Genomic DNA, 23,699 nt, shown 5'->3' on the forward strand with positions numbered 1-23,699 from the left:
ATTAATCAACAAGCTAGTTTAAGAGGCATACTAGGGACTTCTTGTTTGTCTACATATCACACATGTACTAATGTTTCGGTTAATACAATTCTAGCATGATATATAAACATTTATCATAAACATTAAGATATAAATAATAACCACTTTATTATTGCCTCTAGGGCATATCTCCTTCACACTCTGCCACTGATTCCCCTTGGGTTGCTTGGGCGTGGCAGCAGATCTGTGGTCCCGTGGCCGCCGGCAGGCGTTCGGAAGTCGGCGCGCTCTGGGCGGGCCTGGTGGAGTTAATGCCGCTCTATCGAAGCATATCGACGCCGATCGTGGGCGATGGCCAGCGTACCAGTTTCTGGGAAGATGATTGGCTTGGGATCGGAGCTCTCCGCCACACCATGCCGGTGCTGTTCTCCCATGCCACTAAACCCCGTGATTCGATCGCTGCGGTTCTCGAGAAAGGGGTTAGAGAATCCTTGGTCACCCGGCTCACGGTGGAGGCGGAACGTGAGTTGGCGCATGTCATGCGTCTGCTCGAGACGGTGCAGCTCTCCAACACCCCGGACTCCCGCTCGCTCATCAGATGCTCCAAGAAAGGGGGGGAACTGGCTGTCGGCGACCTCTACTCGCTGCTGCTGACCAGCGGGATCGCTGCTCCATACGCCAGCTTTGTCTGGGACAGCTTTGCCCCGTCGAAAGCAAAATTCTTCGCCTGGCTTTTGCTGCGCGCTCGAATTCAGTCGCGAGCCGCGCTGCTTCGGAAGCATATTCTCACGGCGGAAGAGGCGGGGTGCGACATGTGCGGTGAGCCCCTGGAGACTGCCGACCACATCATGTTCGGCTGCTCCTTCGCGAGGAGCTTCTGGACTGCTGTTGGCTGGACACTACCCGAGGACGCCAACGTTGAGGACCTGCACTCCTATGCCGCCCCAGATGCTTTTGGGAAAAACGCGGCCACCACCCTGACTATCCTCCTGTGCTGGAACTTGTGGAAGCATCGTAATGGTGTAGTTTTCCGTCGTGATCAACCGTGGCTGGCCCGTCTGCTGCGGGCGTGCAGAGATGACGCCTCCCTGTGGCGCACTCGCCTGCCGCAGGCGATCGCTGGGGAAGCGGCGACGTGGGATGCCTGTCTTCGCGACATAAGCTAACTGTCCCCCTTTGTAACCCTCTCTCCCTCTCTTCTGGGTGTAAAAACTCTCCCCTGTCTCTGCTGTAAAACAGGCTTTTGAGCCATTTGGAATGAAAAATTCAGGTGGGGAACCTCTCCCCCCGGGTGAAACATTCAAAAAAAAAAATGCATGGGATCAATGTATGCCACGAAGGCACAAATACGTACACGGATGGATGCAGTGACCTTGTTGCCCAACTACGACGAACTCAGTGACCGTAGCTCCTAGTTTCCTGAATACAGTGACCAAAGTGACATTTTTTGACAAGTACAGTTACCGTGGATGTATTTTACTCTAAAATCATTAAATGTAGATACACCGCTAAGAAACAATGCATTATAGAGGTTTTTTTTAACATATCACTACCTAGCATAACGTGTTAAGATACAATGCATTGTGACATCGTTTCCTTTCTCATAATCAGCCAATCTATTTTCTATGCGGATACAATGGATACGTAGTAGTACATGCCAAAGTGACCAAACTAGCGCCAAAAGAGTGAAAGTGAGGGCAGTTACTCGCATGGGAATTTCCCTAGGAAGTCAACACCGTCCAGCGTGCAGACCAGTCTGTCGGTTAGCGACAAGAAGCTTCTTGAGCCAGGGCGGCATCTGCCAGGTCATGGTAGGCCCACCACTCGACATCGGTAGCTGACAAACTTTTGACATGTCCAATGTGCCACATGGGTAGGTGGTGGCATGTGTGCCACGCGTCATACGGCCGACGTGCCACCAAGGTAATTTTGGCAAATTCACTCAAAGGTGGTTCTTTCTGGCAGGTGATCCTTTGTCACAGAATTTCATGAATTTAGGCTTCTAGCAAGGGTGAGATTTTATTATTTGCAAGACTATGTCAGCTATCTTATTTATATAAAAATATGACGTGCATATTGTTAGAGCTTCACATCGAATACATTTATATCACATTTGATGCCGGAGATGTATTATAGAGCAGAAGTGAGAAATGGACTTGAGTTTAGGTTGGATTCCTTATTTTCCATGCCAAAGTCCAGTTCAATTACTTCGTCTACCACCAACATTGTGAGTGAAAGATTTTCAGGAAATAAAATCAGATCAAACCAATTTGTATGTTTACCCACGAGAACATTACTTAATAAAGCTTGTGGTTATGCTTAAAGAAAGAGAAATAAAAAAAAACAAATCTAACAAAAATAGTGCCACAAAAGGATGAAAGTATAAATGACACAATTCATGTACTCCCTTTGATTCATATTACTTGACACGAATATAAATGTATCTAGATACATTTTAATTTTAGTGGCAAGTAATATGAATCGGAGGGAGTATCAATTTGTCCTTTATGTTTCTCTATATGCATATGGAAATTTTAGAGATTATAAACACACATCTTATGAACACTTATAATATTTTTTCGAATTTTTTAGACACTTGTAAATTTGAATTTTGAAGAGTGGTATCATGATACTATTTAAAGCCTGGGATCGCTGGATATTACCCGTCCGGAGGTGCCACCCATTCTGGCGAACTGTAGACGTGGTCGTTTCTTCAAAAGTGCGATCCAACAGATTTTGCATGTTCAAGTAACAAGTAATTTGCAGTTAAAGATGAAAGTGTACCGTCTCACCAAGTTCACTAGTTCAGTGTCCCGACATGCAATTTCCTCTCACAAAAATATGTAACTCAAAATAACATTGACATCGTGTATTTGTTCTCAGTTCTCAAGAGAGAGAGAGAATCACATTGCTAACTATATATAGCAGAGTTCGTGTTCAACAAACTAGTAGAGTTCGTGTCCAACAAACTAGCAGAGCGAAAAAAAATTCAAGAAACAGAGATCTCCTCACTCCTCAGCATGGCAGATTGTCAATCAAACAACGTTTCTTCCTGCCGATCTCGACGAGCATGACCATCAGGGCCTCACACACCTCGGTAGCGTCAGCTTCAGCGCGGTACCTTCTCAGGGTCGAGAACACCAGCCACGAGTGGTCCAGCCTCCTCTCCGGCCTCACCACCACGGACCCTGGCACCTCGGCATCGCGCCGTGTCACCAGGCCATCGCTCCTCTCCCCGTACCTCAGCCGTAGGTGGAGCGCAACGATCGCCATCGCGGCCGAAACCGGCATCACCAGAGGCAGCTTCATAGAAGCGAAGACCGATTCCACGTACTCGGATAGGAAGCACGGCAAGGGTGCAAGCAACGGGAGGAGCTCTGCCTGGGCGATGCGGCTCAGTGTGGCGAGCACTGTCGGGGCGGTACTAGCCTCCGTGTGGAAGGAGATGATCGGCAGTTCATCCACGGGGAACTTGTGCCTGGAGATGAAGTCCTTTCTCCTGGCATATGTGAGATCCTCCAAGGCTCTCATATCACCCTGCGGTTGTCCACTTGTCAAGATATAAAATGGAACAGAACAAAATCTACTCAAGCAATTCATGTTCTGGATGAACAGATGAACGAAAATAGTGAGGACCTTGATTAGTCTGCACACTATCAGTTCCATGATCCTCCTCGTCTCCTTGTCAGCAATCTGGCCTTCCCGAAGGATATCAGAAACCACCGGGGTGCCACCATACGGACTCTGAACCAATGCTAGGCCAGCAACCTTACCCTTGAGCTCGGACCAGTACAAGGAAAGTGCGGCTGCTGCATCAACTCCACCTTTGCTATGTCCCAGGAGCAAAACCTGTTTGCCAGATCCCCAGTAGAGCTCTTCGATGTATAATTTCAGTTCCCTTGCATTTTTCTCCACTGATGCCTGGACAAAATGAAAGGCAAGTACGGCGTCAACAGAAAGGAACACAAACTTGTAAGGTATACCCTGCAGGGACCACAGGAAGATACACAAACTTGTGGGAACACATCATTTGTTGGTAAAAGGCACATGTAGAACACGAAAGAAATATAGGACATCACACGAGAAGAAAATTTTAGGTCAACAAACAAGATCTTATGCCACCCTGTTGAGGTGAATTACCTCACTATGAATCTTTGCAATATGGCAAGTAAGCCCCATCTTTGAAAAAAATCTTTTGGTAGTAAGAAAATAAAGTGGACTGTGGTTGCTAAAAAGACCTGCATAAAGGGACAAGAGTCATTCTTAAGCTACGCAATATTAAGATTAGTAAAACTGAGAAAGATGTCTCACCAGGGATGAGCAAGTAGACCAGTGTATTAGGCAGATAATGCATGCCATTTCTGTAAAATTAAGCACACAATTCAGAGTCATTTTATTTTGCCTAAGTTGATTGTAATTCAAAATGTGCATCTCCATTTGTTGATTTCTTCATAAAGCTCCACTTATTTCAACATTAAAAATCGTATGTTTTGACTAACAAGTAATCCAACAATATGTAAGTTCTGCACGTAATAATAACAAGGTTGGATTCATGTTGAAAGTACATCCATAAAATTATTATATCCTAGTTATGAACAAATGGTAAAGAGAAATTAATGATAACACTCAATTTTGGAGATAGCAACAAGTCAAACAGCGCTTGTACAAGTAAATGAAAGGATTAACTGATCACTACAACTTCATAAAATAGATTAATGACACGACACATGCATCAAAACATAATTATGCATTTGCACCGAATTCACTAATACTTTACTGGACAGGGAAAACAGTTCACCTGACATCATGCAAAAGCTCATGAAAGCGAGATGTGCCATCAACTGAATAAAGCGACATTTGAGTTCTTTGCAACCATCCTATATCTCCAGAAGAGCCCTCTAGTGTTGTCCAGAAACGATGCAAGAACCTGTGGGCATGCACCAGAGTTTAGTAACTATTTATAAAGAGGTATAATGGATCGGGATGGACTTGAGCACTTGGATGGCAAGATGCCCCAGATAGTCAAGACTGAGAGCAAACACCTAGAAACTGGATATGAGAAGACGGTAACTAACCTGGTTAGTTTGGTATGGATCTCATTTGACAAGAGACTGCACAATTCTCGCACATGGAATGCCAGCCTTTGTCCAAATCTGAAGCCAACCAAACGATAGGAAGACCAGCAGGCGTATGATCTGATAGCACACAAACAGTTGTAAAGTGGATCCGTGATGCAAGATCAAAATACATGGTTAGCTAGTACAGTAAGTAATATTACTATCTTCAAGCATTAACAAAATCTGATTACCGAAGAGAGTGCTAACCTTTCACAAATTCTGGACAAGCCATTGCTGAATGTAGTCTCCCTCACAGATATCCTATCCGCAGCCTGTTCTTCTGCAGTGTTACTAATGGACAACTCTTCTGTAGTATTACTAATGGACAACACGGAACTCTGTCCATGAATATATCTTTCAACGCCAGGCAACAGTTCTCTATAGCAAGCAGAGAACTGAACTTCATGGCGTTGGGGGAGCCAATCAATGGACCGAAACACATCTGCCAAGATAGAAAACCAACACATAAAAATAAAGAAAGAGAACTCAACAGGAACAATACAGGCATAGACCTACCATATCAAGAAAGCTTTGTAACCTCTGCAAGGTTGTGCCCTTCTTTATATGATATCTAGCGCTAACAAAGAAATCAAATGCCGAAATAAATTTTCTGCACAGTACTAAAAACTAAAAAGGTAACACTTCACACACAAAACGGTGATTCGAATTAGCAAATAACCAAGATAACACTGTGAAACATCAGCAAGTCTTTGGGTCAAAAAGGAAAAAAATCAGCAAGTCCGATGCTCAACTATCGTACCTATAAATTGTGTCAAGTGCTGTCGTAACTGCCAAGCAAGGTTTAGGATGCGTGAAAAATAATCCTCCATTTGAATTCCAGGGAGTAAACATCGGCGAGCATCACTCTTGCTGATTCACTTGTGGCCTAGAAAACATTATCATACCAGCAAGTCAGAATGTAACAGCAGAGGAGAGGGTGTGTCGTTGACACAATATGGTCGCTCGTTATCAAGCTCACACATCAGGCAACCGAGGCAAGGCATCTCAATAGCAAGAATTCTAACTAATCTTTTCTGCCTTAGTTTTACAGCACATAAAACTGGCAAGAACACCAAAAGCTTGCAATGCGGGAAATAAATAAACTACAGCCTTGAAGGCTGAACGTTGTCACGAAATCTGTCTACTGCCTACACACACAAATAAGACACAAACAAGACAGATATCAGAATTCACAGTACAGAACTTCCAGCAAGTGAAATGGCATTCCTTGTGTTTATAATAATGGACTTCTAATGATTTTATGAGAAAGGAAGTAATTTTTTTCCCTTTCTGCCAGAGGAACATTGCCTTCTCAACAGACGATTGCCCCTTTCCTAGTGCCAACAACCCAACCCAACGCTACGCTTGTTTTTCTCCTCAAATTATTTTCTCAGCTTCTAGCACATAAGTCAGCAAGCTTTCCAAGGGCATACAGCTGCATGTAGATGAAACCACGGCCAAAACCAACAAGGGCTGAATTGTTCACCTCAAAATTCAAAAAGCATCAACGAATGGGGGGAAGATTCCCTCCCTTGGCTATAGGTTGTTAGATAGATAAGAGCTCTCCATCAGCGAATTTATACGCGCTAGATAACACCCCATTTAATTCGATCTCCCTTAGACTCGAACACGGGTGGGCTAGCTGCGTACTCGCAAGCCTTGCAAGTGAGCTAGCACTCAGTTCTCTGTTCACATCAGAATTCACAGCACAAAACTTCACGCAGGTGAAACTGCATTGCTACTGTTTACTACTAGTGTAAAAGAAATTAATTTTCCTTCCTGCCAAAACAAGAAAATAAAAGAAAGCCATATCAGCAACCCCCTTCCTGCACCTACCTAATAGACCCAATCGCCTCTGAACTCTGAAGAGAAGGGAACGGGCAGGGCAGAGCAGAGCTAAGGTCTGTCTGCCGCGCGCTCTCTCAGGGGCATTTCATCGAGCACAGGCAGGGAGCGCACGTAAGAACACGCGTACCTTTTCTTTGGAGAGGCTAGGCGAGGTAGGCAGCGATACCGGGCGCTCTCAGCTTCACCCCCATTTGTGACCCTATGAGACGCGGGAGGGAATGGCCGAATGAGGGATGGTCGGGGCGTGGGCGGCAAAGTCAAAAGGGAACTCGCGGCGATCCGGGAGTGGGGGAGTCGGGCTTATCCGGTGAGGCGAGGCAGGCAGACGGGACGCGCGTGCGTGCATGGCCGCCGCGTGGGCAGTGGACCGCGAGCTTTCCCGATGGCGATGGCCCCATCCCGTCGCAAGCGGCGTCCCGCACCGCATGGATAGCCGATGGGCATGGGAGCGCGAGCGGGGGCGGCGCGCCAGCATTTCTGGAAGCGCGGCTGCCGGGGCAGCTGGTCCGTGGTCGGTGGTCGCACTCGCACACAGTCTCCATCCACTCGTTTATTGTTTTTTTAGTAAGAAAATTTAGATATTTAAAAAACTAGTAATTTGCCGTGCAGAGTTGCTACAGGGAAAACAAATATATATTACTACTTTCATCTGAAAATAAAAATGATCCAATTCGGCAATTCGCCAGAGGCTGCGTCACTCTCAACCTCTGGTTGGAGCGTCGTTGGATGGCGTCTAATCATCTGGACGTCGCAGCTTCCCTTTCCTACGCCACCTCACTCTTCGATGTGACGAAAAAGGACAAGAACGCGGGGGGAGGATGGATCCTCCGCCACGGGGACGCCGTGCATCGCCACTACAGTCGGTCGTCTGCCCCCGTTGACGCTCTACCATGCTCCATGCGGTGACCCAGCATACCACTGCATGTTGTAGTATACAAGTCGTTGATATGATCTTTGCGAAGGGACTTCTTCACAATTTGCCATATCCCTCATAGTGGTACAACAGAAACATTGCAGGTCATAACACTCCATACTTTATTACAAACATTGTCTTAACAAGTTGGTATTCTCACAGGTCCTATGAGAACACCCTAAGATACTACTTAAGTACGATTACAACTCATAACAAATATAAAGAGCTCAACAACTTATTTAGGTAAGTTCTACGTTTCTCGGCTCTATGATGCTGGGATATGTCACTACTCCTCCACCTCCGTGTCATCTGGTCCGTAGACTATCTCATACTCTACGCCTTCCACTCCGCCAGTAAGATCAGGTTCTTCGTAGACCAGCTCGCAACTTCCTTCTGGTGCTCCATCGTTGATGACCTCCACTTCCGGATCACAGTCTAGCAAGGGTGTCGAAAGAAAGTGAGTACAGGGGTACTCAGCAAGTTCTAAAAGAGTAAAAAGGTGTTTGATGCACTAGCTACGACCATTGATCAGGAAATCGCAGGTCAATGCATGTTTTGAAATCATTTCTTCAAAAGGTTGCTTTTATTATGAAAACTATGCCCGTCAGTCTTCACAGGTTGACTAGAACTTCGTGGAGTTCCTTTCCTGCCGCGTTCGCAGTTCCCTTCCCGGAACAGGGAGTGACAGTCACAATTCAGTATCCTCTGCAGAGGTGCGTTACTTTTCCCACAAGAGATCTCACCCTTTTTTTTGCCATCCGCAGGGACTTGCCCCCGTTCACACTTCCTTTGGTGTGAGGCCAGGTATAAAGATCCAAGCCCACACCGCCTTCTCCGCGACTGCAAACCCACCCTTTTGTCCAACCGTACACCTCCAGTAGACTTCCCCCGATAATACGGCTTTACTCATGGTGTACTCCGGACAATCCTTCATAGATCGTAGAGCCATCATCACTAATGGATGGGGATTTAAAAGGCTATCCCAACCTACGGCAGTGCCTCCAACACCCGCCGGCTCTACCAATCCGTTGGCGTGCGAAGGAAAAGATACGGCTGGCTTCCCGAGCCATTATAGATCTCATGGTCAACGCGATTCGTACGGCGCTAGAATCACTGGACGGCATTGGTAATTAATCCTAGGGTGATATAACCCATTGCAATGGAACCTCCACCATATCAACACATACCATGGTTCCATTGCCAGCCACATAGTCATATTCATAGTTGGAAAGTAACGTTTCATTTGCGATGCAGGAATGATAAGTATATAGCTTTGCATTAAAGTAGTAGAAAATACTCAAGTTGACATGAGCAAGGGTGAACTTGCCTGTGGACTGCGAGATAGTGCAGTTCAATGCAGTTGATGGAACCTGGACCTCGGGTTCTGTAAGAAGCATCATTGTCCGGTAAAGACAATGTTATAAAATCCAAATAATGCAATCATGGATGTATTATTTTATGTTGAATCCCTTTACCCCGCTGAGTTATACCAATTTAGGGTTGCGTTTAAGATTTATGTCTTTGACAGTAATTTACAATTGATTTAAAAGTATAAACCATTTTTAATTCACACAAAGTACAACAATTCAAAGTAAAACTATTTACTTGTTGATTCCCTTAATCATTCCAAAAATAATTGAAAATTATAGAGTTACCTCTATAGTTTTTGGAAATAAAAGGAATATAGTATTTTTCTTGGAAAAATACCCTTTTCAATAGAAATGACTTGAAATATTAGAATTTCATTTTGAAATGTTTGAAAATAAGTATTTGAACTTATTTGAGATTTTTCCTTGAATTTTAATTACAAGGAAATAATAATTTTCAATTCCAAGTTATTATTTAAATTCTTAAAATTCATAATTTTGAATTTGTTTCATAAATTCCATTTCATATTTTATTCTTGTTAAGATTTATTTTTCATTCATTAATCCAATTTTTAATGGATTTTTAGAGTTGTATTTGATTTATTAAAATTTGGTAAAGTTCTGGCCTTTTATTAAATGTTAAAAGACCAAAATACCCCCTGGACCCCTATTGGGCCCAGCCCATTTACCTAAACCCAGGGACGGCCCAATAAGGCTAATCCCTTTTTGGGTTCGGTGGCGCCGAACGGCCCACCTCACTCTCACTCACTCGGCCCTCTCACTCGCTCGACCTAACCCTAACCTCTGGCGACACCCGTGGCGATGGCGTCGCCGCCATGGCCGCCGCCGTGCTCCGGCCATCTCCGTGCTTCCCTGACCTCGCCACCTACCTGATCTGGACCGCCGCGAGACGATCTATCGATCTGTCCGCGTGGTTTCTCCGATTGCTTCCTCTCCTGGCGAATAGCCTCCTCTCTGGATCTCGTGGAGAATCGCCTAGGGCGATTGGGTGATCTCCGACGAGCTCTCGCCCTCGCCGTCAACGTGTTCGCCTCCGAGACCGACCTGGCGCAGGTGCTGCTCGCAGTACTCGTGCCGTCGTCTCCGTGCCGTGCTGCTGTGGTGATGTTCGTCGGCGTAACGCCGGCGCCTTCCCTGGCTTTGCAGCTGCTATGGCCGCGCGAGCACTGCCTCGCCATGCCATAGCCTCTGCCACCAGGCGTGTGTAAGTTGCTCTGCTCCTTCTCCTTCTCCTCTCCATGCCTGTGCGCCTCCCAAGATTCTGTGCTCCTTCTTCTCTTGTTCTACTACTCTCTGATGATCCTGTGATCATGCAGAGCCTTGCTACTGCTGCTTAAGCTACCTGTGCTTTCATTTTCTGCAAGCTCTGGCCAATTTACCAATCTCTGGTACTGGCCAGTGTGTGTTGCTGGCTGTGCATGTCATGTGTTGCTTGCTTACTGCTTGCTATGCCATGCTGTTCATGCTTATGAGCTTGCTATGCTTACTGGCATAGTATACTTGCTTGTCTAGGTGTACTGCTATGCATCTGTGACACTTGTGAAGGCCAGTGATGCCTGTGATATGCTTCAGTGCCTCCTGTATAATCCAACGATCCATTGGATCAACCATTTCATGTTGGCTAGCCTATCTGTGTGGCTTGACTTGGTTCAATTGATCCATTTGATCAATTAAATGCCAGTGGCTTGGTTGTTGATTAATTCATGTGACTAAGTGAATCAATTTCCTTGTGATGCTGATGCTCAAGCATCACTATGCTGTTGCTCATTCAAGCTACTGGACTTGCTCCAGTGGTTCTGGTGCAGTGATTAAATTGTGTTGCTTAATAGTATGCTACTGTCAGTGCTTAGCATGGATCTGTGATAAATTCATGCTTGTATTAATTAAATTATGATGAACTGCTTATGCAGTGATGATTAAATTACTTGCTTGTATATGAATTTGCTGTTCATGATTCTTTTACAAGCAAATAGAGTCTGAATCCATTTCTGGATAGTGATGCTTTGTATTTGGCTTGGCCTTGGGATGGTTCTAAGTGTGCTGTGACCTCAGTAGCCTTGCTCTTGTTGGTTGCTCACATGGTTGGTTGGATCTTGTTGGCTACTCATCTTTGCTTGCATATTTGGGGATCATAATAAATATGAATGCCAATATGCTTGCCTGTGAAGAAATTTAGGGTTTCCTGATGGTTGCATGCTTAGGATTTTCTGTGTAGTCTTGGTTAGCTGCTAAACCTTGCAATACATCTACTGGTGCTATCTGTGCATGAGATCTTGCTAGTGTGTGCATCTATGCATGTTTGCTAGTTTCTGTGCACAAGATCTGTATCTGGATGATTTCTGTTTTAGTGGCTTCTAGACTGGCAGTAATCCTTGTTGAAAACCAAGTGATGATCTACCCATATGAGCATCTGCTCATCCCATGCTTATTTCATGCATATGTGATGGATCAGATCCATTGGATCTGTCCAGGTATTTGGTATACCTTGTTCCGACTCCTAGTGTGAAATTTTGTGTTGATGCGAGACTTGTGGTTTGTGTCACAGCCCTTCACCTCCGGGTATTGGATGATCTTCTCAGGTCACCATGATTTCTGGTGGTTGAGTGGTTGTGTGTGTTGGTTCTGTTCTTGAGCAAGAAGCTTGGATGAACTATGTTGTGCTACCTTCACCTTACCTTGTGAATCCTTATACGAGTCATTGATTTCTTGTTTCTAGGGTTTATGCCCCTTTTATATGAACTCTACTTCTGTTCTTGCAATGACACACAAGCATGGCTTGCTTTGTGACTAAGCTGATGCATTGCCTTGCTGTGGCCTGAGACACATGAGCTGTGTGCTCTCATATCTTTGAAACTTGAGCCCCTGGTGGTGCTCGGGTTTGGTCTGCTGTTGCCCTTATCTTGTGCTGTCCTTGGTTTTGGACAAGCACAAGTGTGCATGACACTTGGTGTCTGTCCAAACTGAATATCTGTGTAATACATAACCCTTGTCTAGTGTTGGTGTTTTATTTTGCAGGTTTTGAAGATGAATATGACCAGAAGATATTCTTCAAGTCATTTAGTCTAGGTTTTGGTTTAGGAGCAATATTGTAATCTTCATTTTCATTTCTGTTTATTATTCATCAATTCTTGTATCAAGAATATTGTAAAGACAATGTAATCTGTGTTGTGATATCAATAAAGCTCAAATTTTACTTATGAGCTTTTGATTTGTGTAATGTTTATATTCTGGAATAAATGTTGTATTTATTATTCACTTTGAAATTCAAAGTTATTTGAATTCATAATTTGTTTTTGAATTGTGAATTCAATTTCCATATTCATTTATACTTAATGTTTGATATTCCAAATGCATCTTACTTGTCAAATGAAATCAATTCCCCAAATCAACAAGATACAAAAGAGATCATGTCGAAATTTCCCTAACTCACATTGCCTAACCCTAAGTGCAAAATGAGAGAGAACCTCGATCCCTCTTAGGTTTAGTTACAATAAGGCGCGAAAATTTCCCCCGTTTTGCGATGAAATGCACATCCCATTTCTAAATCTACCCTTCGTTGTTCCTATGTTCTGGGTTATTACAGCCTTTCCCCCTTAACAGAAACTTCGTCCCGAAGTTAAGATTGGTACCTGAACATCTCGGGGTAAGACTTCCTTAATTCTTCTTCCGTCTCCCAAGTTGCTTCTCGCTCAGGATGATGTTGCTATTGCACTTTGCAGTATTTGATTGCTTTGTTTCTTAACTTCTTCCATTGTACTTCTAAGATCTTTTCCGGTCTTTCCACATAAGTTAGGTCAGATTGCAATTCTATTTCTTCATATGTAATGGGATCATCTGGTGCCTTCAAACACTTTCTGAGTTGTGAAACATGAAACACATTATGAACTTGACTTAGTTGTGCCGGTAACTCCAACTCAAAAGTTGTTCCTCGATTCTGACTGAGTATCTTAAATGGTCCAATATATCGAGGACTTAACTTTCCTTTCACTCCGAACCTCTTAAGTCCTTTCATTGGACTAACCTTTAGATAAACCATGTCTCCCACTTTCGGTTCCCAATCTCTTCTCTTTAAGTCGGCGTAACTCTTTTGACGACTCTGAGCTATTTTGAGTCTATCCCGGATCACCTCGATGACGTCTTGTCTCTCCTTGATGTAGTCCGGTGTAAACTCCTTGTTTTCTCCGGTTTCAAACCAACAAATTGGTGATCGACACTTTCTTCCGTACAATGCTTCGTACGGTGCCATCTGGATGCTACTCTGATAACTGTTGTTATTTGAGAACTCCGCTAGAGGTAAATGGTCCTCCCATGAGCCTCCAAAGTTCAGAGCACAGGCTCTAAGCATGTCCTCAAGTATCTGATTGGTTCTTTCGGTTTGTCCTCCGGTTTGTGGATGATATGCTGTACTGAAATCCAATTTGGATCCCAAAGCTTCTTGTAGTCGTTTCCAGAATGCTGATGTGAAAATTGAACCTCTATCTGAGACTATCTTCTTTGGTACTCCATGCTTACTCACAATCTCCTTCACATATATATCCACAAGCTTTTAATTATCTTTTGTGTTTACGGCTATGAAATGAGCACTCTTGGTAAGTCTGTCCACTATTACCCATATCATATCCTTCTTCTTACTAGTCATTGGTAAACCAGTAACAAAATCCATTCCGATTTCATCCCATTTCCATTCCGGTATCTCTAGTGGTTTGAGTAATCCCGCAGACTACGATGTTCTGCCTTCACTCGTTGACATGTATGACATTCCGAGACATATTGTGCTATTTCTCTTTTCATGTTGTTCCACCAGAACATCTCCTTCAAATCCATATACATCTTAGTACTTCCGGATGTATTGAATAAGGGTTTCATGTGCTTCCTTTAATATGATTGACTTCACTTCGGATCATCCGGTACACTGATTCTTTTACGGAAGTATAATGAATCAAAATCCCTAGATGGAATTCCGATGGTCTTCCTTCTCCAATCCTCTTGATTTCCTCTTGGATGAACAAATCATCCGCTTGCTTTCGGATAATCTCATATTTCAAATCTGAATACATCTCATCCATAATCCTCATGGTTGCTATACTTCCCTTATCATCACCTTGAATAAACAAAATCTGAGCATCCTCTAACTCTTTCCGAAGTTCCTTTGGAATCTCCCATTCCGTAGGTTGATTCTCCGTACTCTTCCTACTTAGGGCATCTGCTACTACATTAGCCTTGCCTGGTGTATAGTTGATCTTAAGGTCGTAATCCTTAATCAACTCTAACCATCTCTTCTGCCTCATGTTTAATTCCTTCTGGGTGAAGAAATATTTCAAACTTTTGTGATCGGTGTATAACTCACACTTGGATCCATATAGAAATTGTCTCCAACTCTTCAAAGCATACACGACTGCCGCTAACTCTAGATCATGTACTGGGTAGTTGTGTTCATGTGGTTTCAACTGCCTTGATCCATAAGCTATTACCTTCCGATCTTGCATAAGAACACATCCAAGTCCATTCTTGGAAGCATCACAATACACCGTGTAATCCTTTCCGAGTTAGGAACTGCTAACACTGGTGCTGTGGTTAACTTATCTTTGAGTGTTTGGAAGCTGGCTTCACACTCATCAGTCCACACAAATGGAGTATTTTTCTTGAGTAACTTGGTCATTGGTCCTGCAATCTTCGAAAATCCCTCTATGAATCTCCAATAGTAGCCTGCCATACCAAGAAATCCTCGTATCTCCTTAGCATTTTTAGGTGATTTCCATTCCAATACGGACTGAACCTTGCTTGGATTCACCGCTATGCCTTCTTTGGTTATGACATGTCCAAGAAACTCAACACTATCCAACCAAAATTTGCACTTGCTAAACTTCGCATATAGCTGATGTTCCCTCAAAGTTTGCAGAACTATCTTCAAATGCTTGGCATGTTCTTCTTTATCTTTGGAATAGATTAGAATATCATCTATGAACACTATCACAAACTTGTCCAAGTACTTCATGAATATCTTGTTCATCAAATTCATGAAAATTGCTGGTGCATTTGTTAGTCCAAATGGTACAACCAAGTATTCATGGTGTCCATACCTTGATATGAACGCTGTTTTTGGTACATCCTCCTTCTTGATCTTGATTTGATGGTATCCTGACCTTAAATCTATCTTCGAGAAGACTCCCGCTCCTTGAACTTGATCAAAAAGGTCTTAAATTCTAGGTAAAGGATACTTGTTCTTGATAGTTACATTGTTCAAATTTCTGTAATCTCCACACATTCTCTTTCCTCCATCTCTTTTATCCACAAAAATAACTGGTGTACCCCATGGTGACACACTTTCTTGAATGAATCCCTTCTGTTCTAACTCATCAATCTGAGCTTTCAGTTCCACTAATTCCTTTGGCCCCATCTTATATGGTGGTTGTGCTATTGGTGCTGTGCCTGGAATTAGATCGATTGTGAATTCTATCTCTCTATCGGGTGGCATTCCCGGTAGTTCCTTAGGAAATACATCCTTAAACTCATTCACTACAGGAATATCTTCAATTCTCACTTCCTTCAGGCTATTTAGTTCCAATCCGATCTCCAACTCACTGTACTTATCTCCTTGGAACACTATTCGACCTCCGATGGAGTTGCGAAGTGATACTGTTTTGTCTCCACAGTTAATCACCGCTCCATTTTCTGTCAACCAATCCATCCCTAGGATGACTGATATGTCCTTCATGGGTATGATGAATAGGTCCGCGAAATACACACAATCACATATGGTTAGGACTTGTGCTTCTTTCACGTGGGTTACTAAGATCGTTCCCCCCGCGGATAGAACAGTTATAGGGGTTTCTAACTTAGAACATCTAAGCCCGAATCTTTCCACAAACTCCAATGCAAGAAATGATGTGGTTGCTCCAGTATCAAATAATACTTTGCCAGGATGAGTAAGAATGCTTAGCGTACCTAAGACTGTTTGATCCGACTCTTCCGCTTGTTTCAAAGATGTGGAATTCAGCTTTCCATAAGGCTTTCCCCTCTTGTTGTTGTTGTTGTTGTAGTTGCGGTTGTTGTTGTTGTTGTTGTTGCGGTTGTTGTTGTTGTTGTTGTTGTTTCCACCTCGTCCTCCAGAGCTCTGTCCGCTCCAAGACGCCTTGTTTGGACACTCCGGCTTGATGTGTCCTTCCTTCCCACAACCATAACAAATGATTCTGGGTTTCTGACAATCCTTCTGCAAATGACCCTTTAGGCCACAATTGTTGCAGATGATTTGGCTGATTGAATTCTGACTCTGACCTCCCCGGTTGTATTGATTACCAGTAGTAGGTCGGTATCGGGGTTTGAAACTCCGATCAGGTGTTGGTTTACTGATTGGGTACTTCCTTGGCTCTATACGAGCCCTCTTCCTCCTGTCCTCTTGGACTTGCCGGTAATCATCCTCGAAAGTGATTGCCGAGTCAATCAGTTCCTGGAATTCGGCAGTCCGTGCCAACCTCAGTTGCATCTTCATGTATGGATTCATGCCTTTCATGAACCGCTTCTTCCTTTTCTCCTCTGTATCTACATCCTCAGGTGCATACCTGGATAACCTGTTGAAATCCCGAACATACTGCATGATGGGTGCAGTATTCTGTCTTAGTTCTTCAAACTCCCTCTTCTTCAGCTCCACCACGCTTTCCGGAACATGAGCATCCCGAAACTTCTTCTTGAACTCCTCCCAGGTGAACACCTTATCAGGAGGGTGTACTGCTACAAGGTTCTCCCACCATGACGCTGCTGGTCCTGACAACAGATAAGTGGTATATCTGATCTTCTCCTCATCGTTGCAACCAACGGTCTTCAGCTTCCTTTCCGTATCCATAAGCCAATCTTCAGCGTCCATTGGTTCTGGAGCTGATGTAAATGGTAGTGGTCTTGCATTTTGGAAGTCCGATAGAGTTACTCCCTTGCCTTCATTACCCCTATCATTGATGACGTGGGTAAAGAAATCTTGCATGTTCTTGCTCGCTTTCACAGTAACGCCTCCTATCTTCCTCCATTGACCTCATATACTGTTGGAAGTCTGGGTGCATCATTGGGTGTGGTGGTGGTGGTGCGTTCTCTGCTCTAGCTGCTGCATCTGCCTCCTCTTTCTCTTTTGCTTCCCGCTCTCTGCGAGCCTCTTCGGTTTCTACTAACGCCATTTCCCCCTAGTCCTGTAACAAAGAGCGATTACTCATAATTACACCATGCAAATGCTTTCTGAGCTCAACTCAATGCCCAGAACTAGTCACACAATGAAATCAAGAAGCAAATACAAAACAAACATTTATTATGCATATACTTTGTATAATACATAACACACTCACAAACTTATATTACATGTGGTACATATAAACCACTTATTTGGCTCAAAGCCCAAGCCAACGGGAATTTAAAATACGCTCTATTACAATACCACCTAGATTACTTTATTCTTCCTCGGAGCTCTACTCCTCGTCATCATAGCTCGCCTCCGCATACATCCCTGGGGTCCATCCGGTACAGCGGTTTGTCCTCCGAACACCGTCCGGAATGAAGGTTCTTCCCGTAGGTATGTAGTCTGAATCGGACGAAGTGCCGAGACAGAGATCTGTCATGCCAAAGTAACTAGATAAAGACTCATACATATCCCCAGTGGAATACAGCTCATCTTCTCCTGTCATCCATGGAGGATTCCTATTCACTTGACCCCTCATCTTCTTCTTCTTCTTTTTCTTAGTTCCAGAACTCTCACCTCTGACGTCTTTGGGATGTTTTGGGTAACCCAATCTCCAAATCTAAAGAAATGGAGTTGGTGTCTTTCTCTTCCTTCCCAAAGCTTTGGTTAACATTAAGTTAACCGCGCCTCCTTCATCCTCGACTCACAAGTAATGGGTTCTCCTTCATCTCCAAATGGTTCCCGAAACGCCAACCAGTCGAATTCTCGATTGGTGACTCCGAGCGATTTAGGTTCTGGAATCATCTCCCCATATCCAGACTCATATGATGCTGACCCATGTGGATAATGTGGAACAAAGTTGGGTGTGAGTGGATCTTTATGGGATAACTGGTCACTCAAATCTACATAGCTGTCTAGGCTAAAGAAAGGTGTAGTATGTTGTGGTTGTGCCCTCAAATCACGCATCCGAGTTTGGACTTTATCGAGGTCCGTGAACTCAGCTAGCATGTGTTCAATCTCACCTCTCATCTTCATGTGTAAAAGGTACATCGTGGTCAATAAAGACTTACTGACTATCCATGTCTTTGTGCTGCAGCTTCAGGACTTACGTGTGCTAACACCAAATGATTCGGAGTGGGATCCTCATCTTCCTCGGCATGAGGTATATGAGAAAACTACGAACATAGCAGTTCTCTTGACTTGTGCTGCCTTATCTCAAGGATTGCCTTGAATAGGCCCATGTGGTAGGCTGTGGTGATAGTTTTGGCTTCTCCGTATGGCATTATACGACTCATCAGCAGTTTTTCCGGTAGTTGGACCGATACTCTGCACTTGGCTAGGATTTCCCCATCATAGTAGGTATACTTGATAACAGGTATCCGTGGATCACAATGAAGTTCCTTGACATCCCACACAGGAGAGCTGTTATTGGTCCATCATAATCACCGAGCCATCCCTCAACCTTCCTCAAAGTCCTCTTAGGAAAAGTGTTCGCCATTATGGCTGTATACAAAAGCAGAATATTAGTAGTGATAATACATCATAATAGCTATAATAAAGAATTATCGCACTAAAATATATGGTTTTGCTATTCTCAAGTGAATAATCACCATATTTCTAGAGAATCCTTTACTATTTCTACTAGACTCCTACAGGTTTCTTCCCTATACTAGGTTTTTCCAACCTAAGGTCGCAACATTTGCTACGATACCATTGCGGTGACCCGACATACCACTGCATGTTGTAGTATACAAGTCGTTGATATGATCTTTGTGAAGGGACTTCTTCACAATTTGCCATATCCCTCAGAGTGGTACAACAGAAACATTGCAGGTCATAACACTCCATACTTTATTACAAACATTGTCTTAACAAGTTGGTATTCTCACAGGTCCTATGAGAACACCCTAAGATACTACTTAAGTACGATTACAACTCATAACAAATATAAAGAGCTCAACAACTTATTTAGGTAAGTTCTACGTTTCTCGGCTCTATGATGCTAGGATATGTCACTACTCCTCCACCTCCGTGTCATCTGGTCCGTAGACTATCTCATACTCTACGCCTTCCACTCCGCCAGTAAGATCAGGTTCTTCGTAGACCAGCTCGTAACTTCCTTCTGGTGCTCCATCGTTGATGACCTCCACTTCCGGATCACAGTCTAGCAAGGGTGTCGAAAGAAAGTGAGTACAGGGGTACTCAGCAAGTTCTAAAAGAGTAAAAAGGTGTTTGATGCACTAGCTACGACCATTGATCAGGAAATCGCAGGTCAATGCATGTTTTGAAATCATTTCTTCAAAAGGTTGCTTTTATTATGAAAACTATGCCCGTCAGTCTTCACAGGTTGACTAGAACTTCGTGGAGTTCCTTTCCTGCCGCGTTCGCAGTTCCCTTCCCGGAACAGGGAGTGACAGTCACAATTCAGTATCCTCTGCAGAGGTGCGTTACTTTTCCCACAAGAGATCTCACCCTTTTTTTTTGCCATCCGCAGGGACTTGGCCCCGTTCACACTTCCTTTGGTGTGAGGCCAGGTATAAAGATCCAAGCCCACACCGCCTTCTCCGCGACTGCAAACCCACCCTTTTGTCCAACCGTACACCTCCAGTAGACTTCCCCCGATAATACGGCTTTACTCATGGTGTACTCCGGACAATCCTTCATAGATCGTAGAGCCATCATCACTAATGGATGGGGATTTAAAAGGCTATCCCAACCTACGGCAGTGCCTCCAACACCCCGCCGGCTCTACCAATCCGTTGGCGTGCAGAAGGGAAAAGATACGACTGGCTTCCCCAGAGCCATTATAGATCTCATGGTCAACGCGATTTGTACGGCGCTAGAATCACTGGACGGCATTGGTAATTAATCCTAGGGTGATATAACCCATTGCAATGGAACCTCCACCATATCAACACATACCATGGTTCCATTGTCAGCCACATAGTCATATTCATAGTTGGAAAGTAACATTTCATTTGCGATGCAGGAATGATAAGTATATAGCTTTGCATTAAAGTAGTAGAAAATACTCAAGTTGACATGAGCAAGGGTGAACTTGCCTGTGGACTGCGAGATAGTGCAGTTCAATGCAGTTGATGGAACCTGGACCTCGGGTTCTGTAAGAAGCATCATTGTCCGGTAAAGACAATGTTATAAAATCCAAATAATGCAATCATGGATGTATTATTTTATGTTGAATCCCTTTACCCCGCTGAGTTATACCAATTTAGGGTTGCGTTTAAGATTTATGTCTTTGACAGTAATTTACAATTGATTTAAAAGTATAAACCATTTTTAATTCACACAAAGTACAACAATTCAAAGTAAAACTATTTACTTGTTGATTCCCTTAATCATTCCAAAAATAATTGAAAATTATAGAGTTACCTCTATAGTTTTTGGAAATAAAAGGAATATAGTATTTTTCTTGGAAAAATACCCTTTTCAATAGAAATGACTTGAAATATTAGAATTTCATTTTGAAATGTTTGAAAATAAGTATTTGAACTTATTTGAGATTTTTCCTTGAATTTTAATTACAAGGAAATAATAATTTTAAATTCCAAGTTATTATTTAAATTCTTAAAATTCATAATTTTGAATTTGTTTCATAAATTCCATTTCATATTTTATTCTTGTTAAGATTTATTTTTCATTCATTAATCCAATTTTTAATGGATTTTTAGAGTTGTATTTGATTTATTAAAATTTGGTAAAGTTCTGGCCTTTTATTAAATGTTAAAAGACCAAAATACCCCCTGGACCCCTATTGGGCCCAGCCCATTTACCTAAACCCAGGGACGGCCCAATAAGGCTAATCCCTTTTTGGGTTCGGTGGCGCCGAACGGCCCACCTCACTCTCACTCACTCGGCCCTCTCACTCGCTCGACCTAACCCTAACCTCTGGCGACACCCGTGGCGATGGCGTCGCCGCCATGGCCGCCGCCGTGCTCCGGCCATCTCCGTGCTTCCCTGACCTCGCCACCTACCTGATCTGGACCGCCGCGAGACGATCTATCGATCTGTCTGCGTGGTTTCTCCGATTGCTTCCTCTCTTGGCGAATCGCCTCCTCTCTGGATCTCGTGGAGAATCGCCTAGGGCGATTGGGTGATCTCCGACGAGCTCTCGCCCTCGTCGTCGACGTGTGCGCCTCCGAGACCGACCTGGCGCGGGTGCTGCTCGCAGTACTCGTGCCGTCGTCTCCGTGCCGTGCTGCTGTGGTGATGTTCGTCGGCGTAACGCCGGCGCCTTTCCTGGCTTTGCAGCTGCTATGGCCGCGCGAGCACTGCCTCGCCATGCCATAGCCTCTGCCACCAGGCGCGTGTAAGTTGCTCTGCTCCTTCTCCTTCTCCTCTCCATGCCTGTGCGCCTCCCAAGATTCTGTGCTCCTTCTTCTCTTGTTCTACTGCTCTCTGATGATCCTGTGATCATGCAGAGCCTTGCTACTGCTGCTTAAGCTACCTGTGCTTTCATTTTCTGCAAGCTCTGGCCAATTTACCAATCTCTCGGTCTTGGCCGGTGTGTGTTCTGGCTGTGCATGTCATGTGTTGCTTGCTTTGCTTGCTATGCCATCTTGTTCATGCTTATGAGCTTGCTATGCTTACTGGCATATTATACTTGCTTGTCTAGGTGTACTGCTATGCATCTGTGACACTTGTGAAGGCCAGTGATGCCTGTGATATGCTTCAGTGCCTCCTGTATAATCCAATGATCCATTGGATCAACCATTTCATGTTGGCTAGCCTATCTGTGTGGCTTGACTTGGTTCAATTGATCCATTTGATCAATTAAATGCCAGTGGCTTGGTTGTTGATTAATTCATGTGACTAAGTGAATCAATTTCCTTGTGATGCTGATGCTCAAGCATCACTATGCTGTTGCTCATTCAAGCTCTTTGGACTTGCTCGATGGTTACAGTGCAGTGATTAAATTGTGTTGCTTAATAGTATGCTACTGTCAGTGCTTAGCATGGATCTGTGATAAATTCATGCTTGTATTAATTAAATTATGATGAACTGCTTATGCAGTGATGATTAAATTACTTGCTTGTATATGAATTTGCTGTTCATGATTCTTTTACAAGCAAATAGAGTCTGAATCCATTTCTGGATAGTGATGCTTTGTATTTGGCTTGGCCTTGGGATGGTTCTAAGTGTCTTGTGACCTCGGTAGCCTTGCTCTTGTTGGTTGCTCACATGGTTGGTTGGATCTTGTTGGCTACTCATCTTTGCTTGCATATTTGGGGATCATAATAAATATGAATGCCAATGTGCTTGCCTGTGAAGAAATCTAGGGTTTCCTGATGGTTGCATGCTTAGGATTTTCTGTATAGTCTTGGTTAGCTGCTAAACCTTGCAATACATCTACTGGTGCTATCTGTGCATGAGATCTTGCTAGTGTGTGCATCTATGCATGTTTGCTAGTTTCTGTGCACAAGATCTGTATCTGGATGATTTCTGTTTTAGTGGCTTCTAGACTGGCAGTAATCCTTGGTGAAAACCAAGTGATGATCTACCCATATGAGCATCTGCTCATCCCATGCTTATTTCATGCATATGTGATGGATCAGATCCATTGGATCTGTCCAGGTATTTGGTATACCTTGTTCCAGCTCCTAGTGTGAAATTTTGTGTTGATGCAGACTTGTGGTTTGTGTCACAGCCCTTCACCTCCAGGTCTTGGATGATCTTCTCAGGTCACCATGATTTCTGGTGGTTGAGTGGTTGTGTGTGTTGGTTCTGTTCTTGAGCAAGAACTGGATGAACTATGTTGTGCTACCTTCACCTTACCTTGTGAATCCTTATCTGGTCGACTGGTTACTGTTTCTAGGGTTTGTGCCCCTTTTATATGAACTCTACTTCTGTTCTTGCAATGACACACAAGCATGGCTTGCTTTGTGACTAAGCTGATGCATTGCCTTGCTGTGGCCTGCCCAGCACACATGAGCTGTGTGCTCTCATATGCTGAAACTTGAGCCCCTGGTGGTGCTCAGGTTTGGTCTGTTGTTGCCATTATCTTGTGCTGTCCTTGGTTTTGGACAAGCACAAGTGTGCATGACACTTGGTGTCTGTCCAAACTGAATATCTGTGTAATACATAACCCTTGTCTAGTGTTGGTGTTTTATTTTGCAGGTTTTGAAGATGAATATGACCAGAAGATATTCTTCAAGTCATTTAGTCTAGGTTTTGGTTTAGGAGCAATATTGTAATCTTCATGTTCATTTCTGTTTATTATTCATCAATTCTTGTATCAAGAATATTGTAAAGACAATGTAATCTGTGTTGTGATATCA

The 23,699-nt window shown here is 43.6% G+C and overlaps 2 protein-coding genes across 3 annotated transcripts; one reads left to right on the forward strand and one right to left on the reverse strand.

The window, feature by feature from the left end:
* Window positions 1-290: 290 nt before the first annotated feature.
* LOC139834961 (uncharacterized) lies at window positions 291-1,145 on the forward strand. The gene has a single exon (XM_071824897.1). The coding sequence runs from the start codon at window positions 291-293 to the stop codon at window positions 1,143-1,145; it is 855 nt and encodes a 284-aa protein (XP_071680998.1).
* Window positions 1,146-2,798: 1,653 nt separating this feature from the next.
* On the reverse strand, window positions 2,799-7,427 carry LOC127327520 (uncharacterized). 2 transcript variants are annotated; one of them, XM_051354302.2, is made up of 9 exons: window positions 7,072-7,427; window positions 5,857-5,982; window positions 5,304-5,538; window positions 5,055-5,174; window positions 4,778-4,906; window positions 4,291-4,340; window positions 4,120-4,217; window positions 3,616-3,900; window positions 2,799-3,516 (listed from the first exon to the last, which is right to left on the reverse strand). In XM_051354302.2, the coding sequence occupies exons 2-9, from the start codon at window positions 5,924-5,926 to the stop codon at window positions 2,995-2,997; spliced, it is 1,509 nt and encodes a 502-aa protein (XP_051210262.1). In that variant the 5' UTR covers window positions 5,927-5,982; window positions 7,072-7,427; the 3' UTR covers window positions 2,799-2,994. The 2 variants fall into 2 exon arrangements, with proteins under 2 accessions (XP_051210262.1, XP_051210263.1); XM_051354303.2 differs by lacking the exon at window positions 7,072-7,427 and adding an exon at window positions 6,933-7,065.
* Between the last annotated feature and the right edge of the window lie 16,272 nt (window positions 7,428-23,699).

This window comes from Lolium perenne, chromosome 1 (assembly GCF_019359855.2).
Source record: "Lolium perenne isolate Kyuss_39 chromosome 1, Kyuss_2.0, whole genome shotgun sequence".
Classification (NCBI taxonomy): domain Eukaryota; kingdom Viridiplantae; phylum Streptophyta; class Magnoliopsida; order Poales; family Poaceae; genus Lolium; species Lolium perenne.

Excerpts from the sequence above, each read along its gene's own strand:
- LOC139834961 (XM_071824897.1), top strand. The coding sequence starts at position 291 with ATGCCGCTCTATCGAAGCATATCGACGCCGATCGTGGGCGATGGCCAG.
- LOC127327520 (XM_051354302.2), bottom strand. The coding sequence starts at position 5,926 with ATGGAGGATTATTTTTCACGCATCCTAAACCTTGCTTGGCAGTTACGA. Across the intron at positions 5,539-5,856 it reads GCACTTGACACAATTTATAG|ATGTGTTTCGGTCCATTGAT; the intron begins GTACGATAGTTG and ends CTATCTTGGCAG. Across the intron at positions 3,517-3,615 it reads TAGTGTGCAGACTAATCAAG|GGTGATATGAGAGCCTTGGA; the intron begins GTCCTCACTATT and ends GGACAACCGCAG.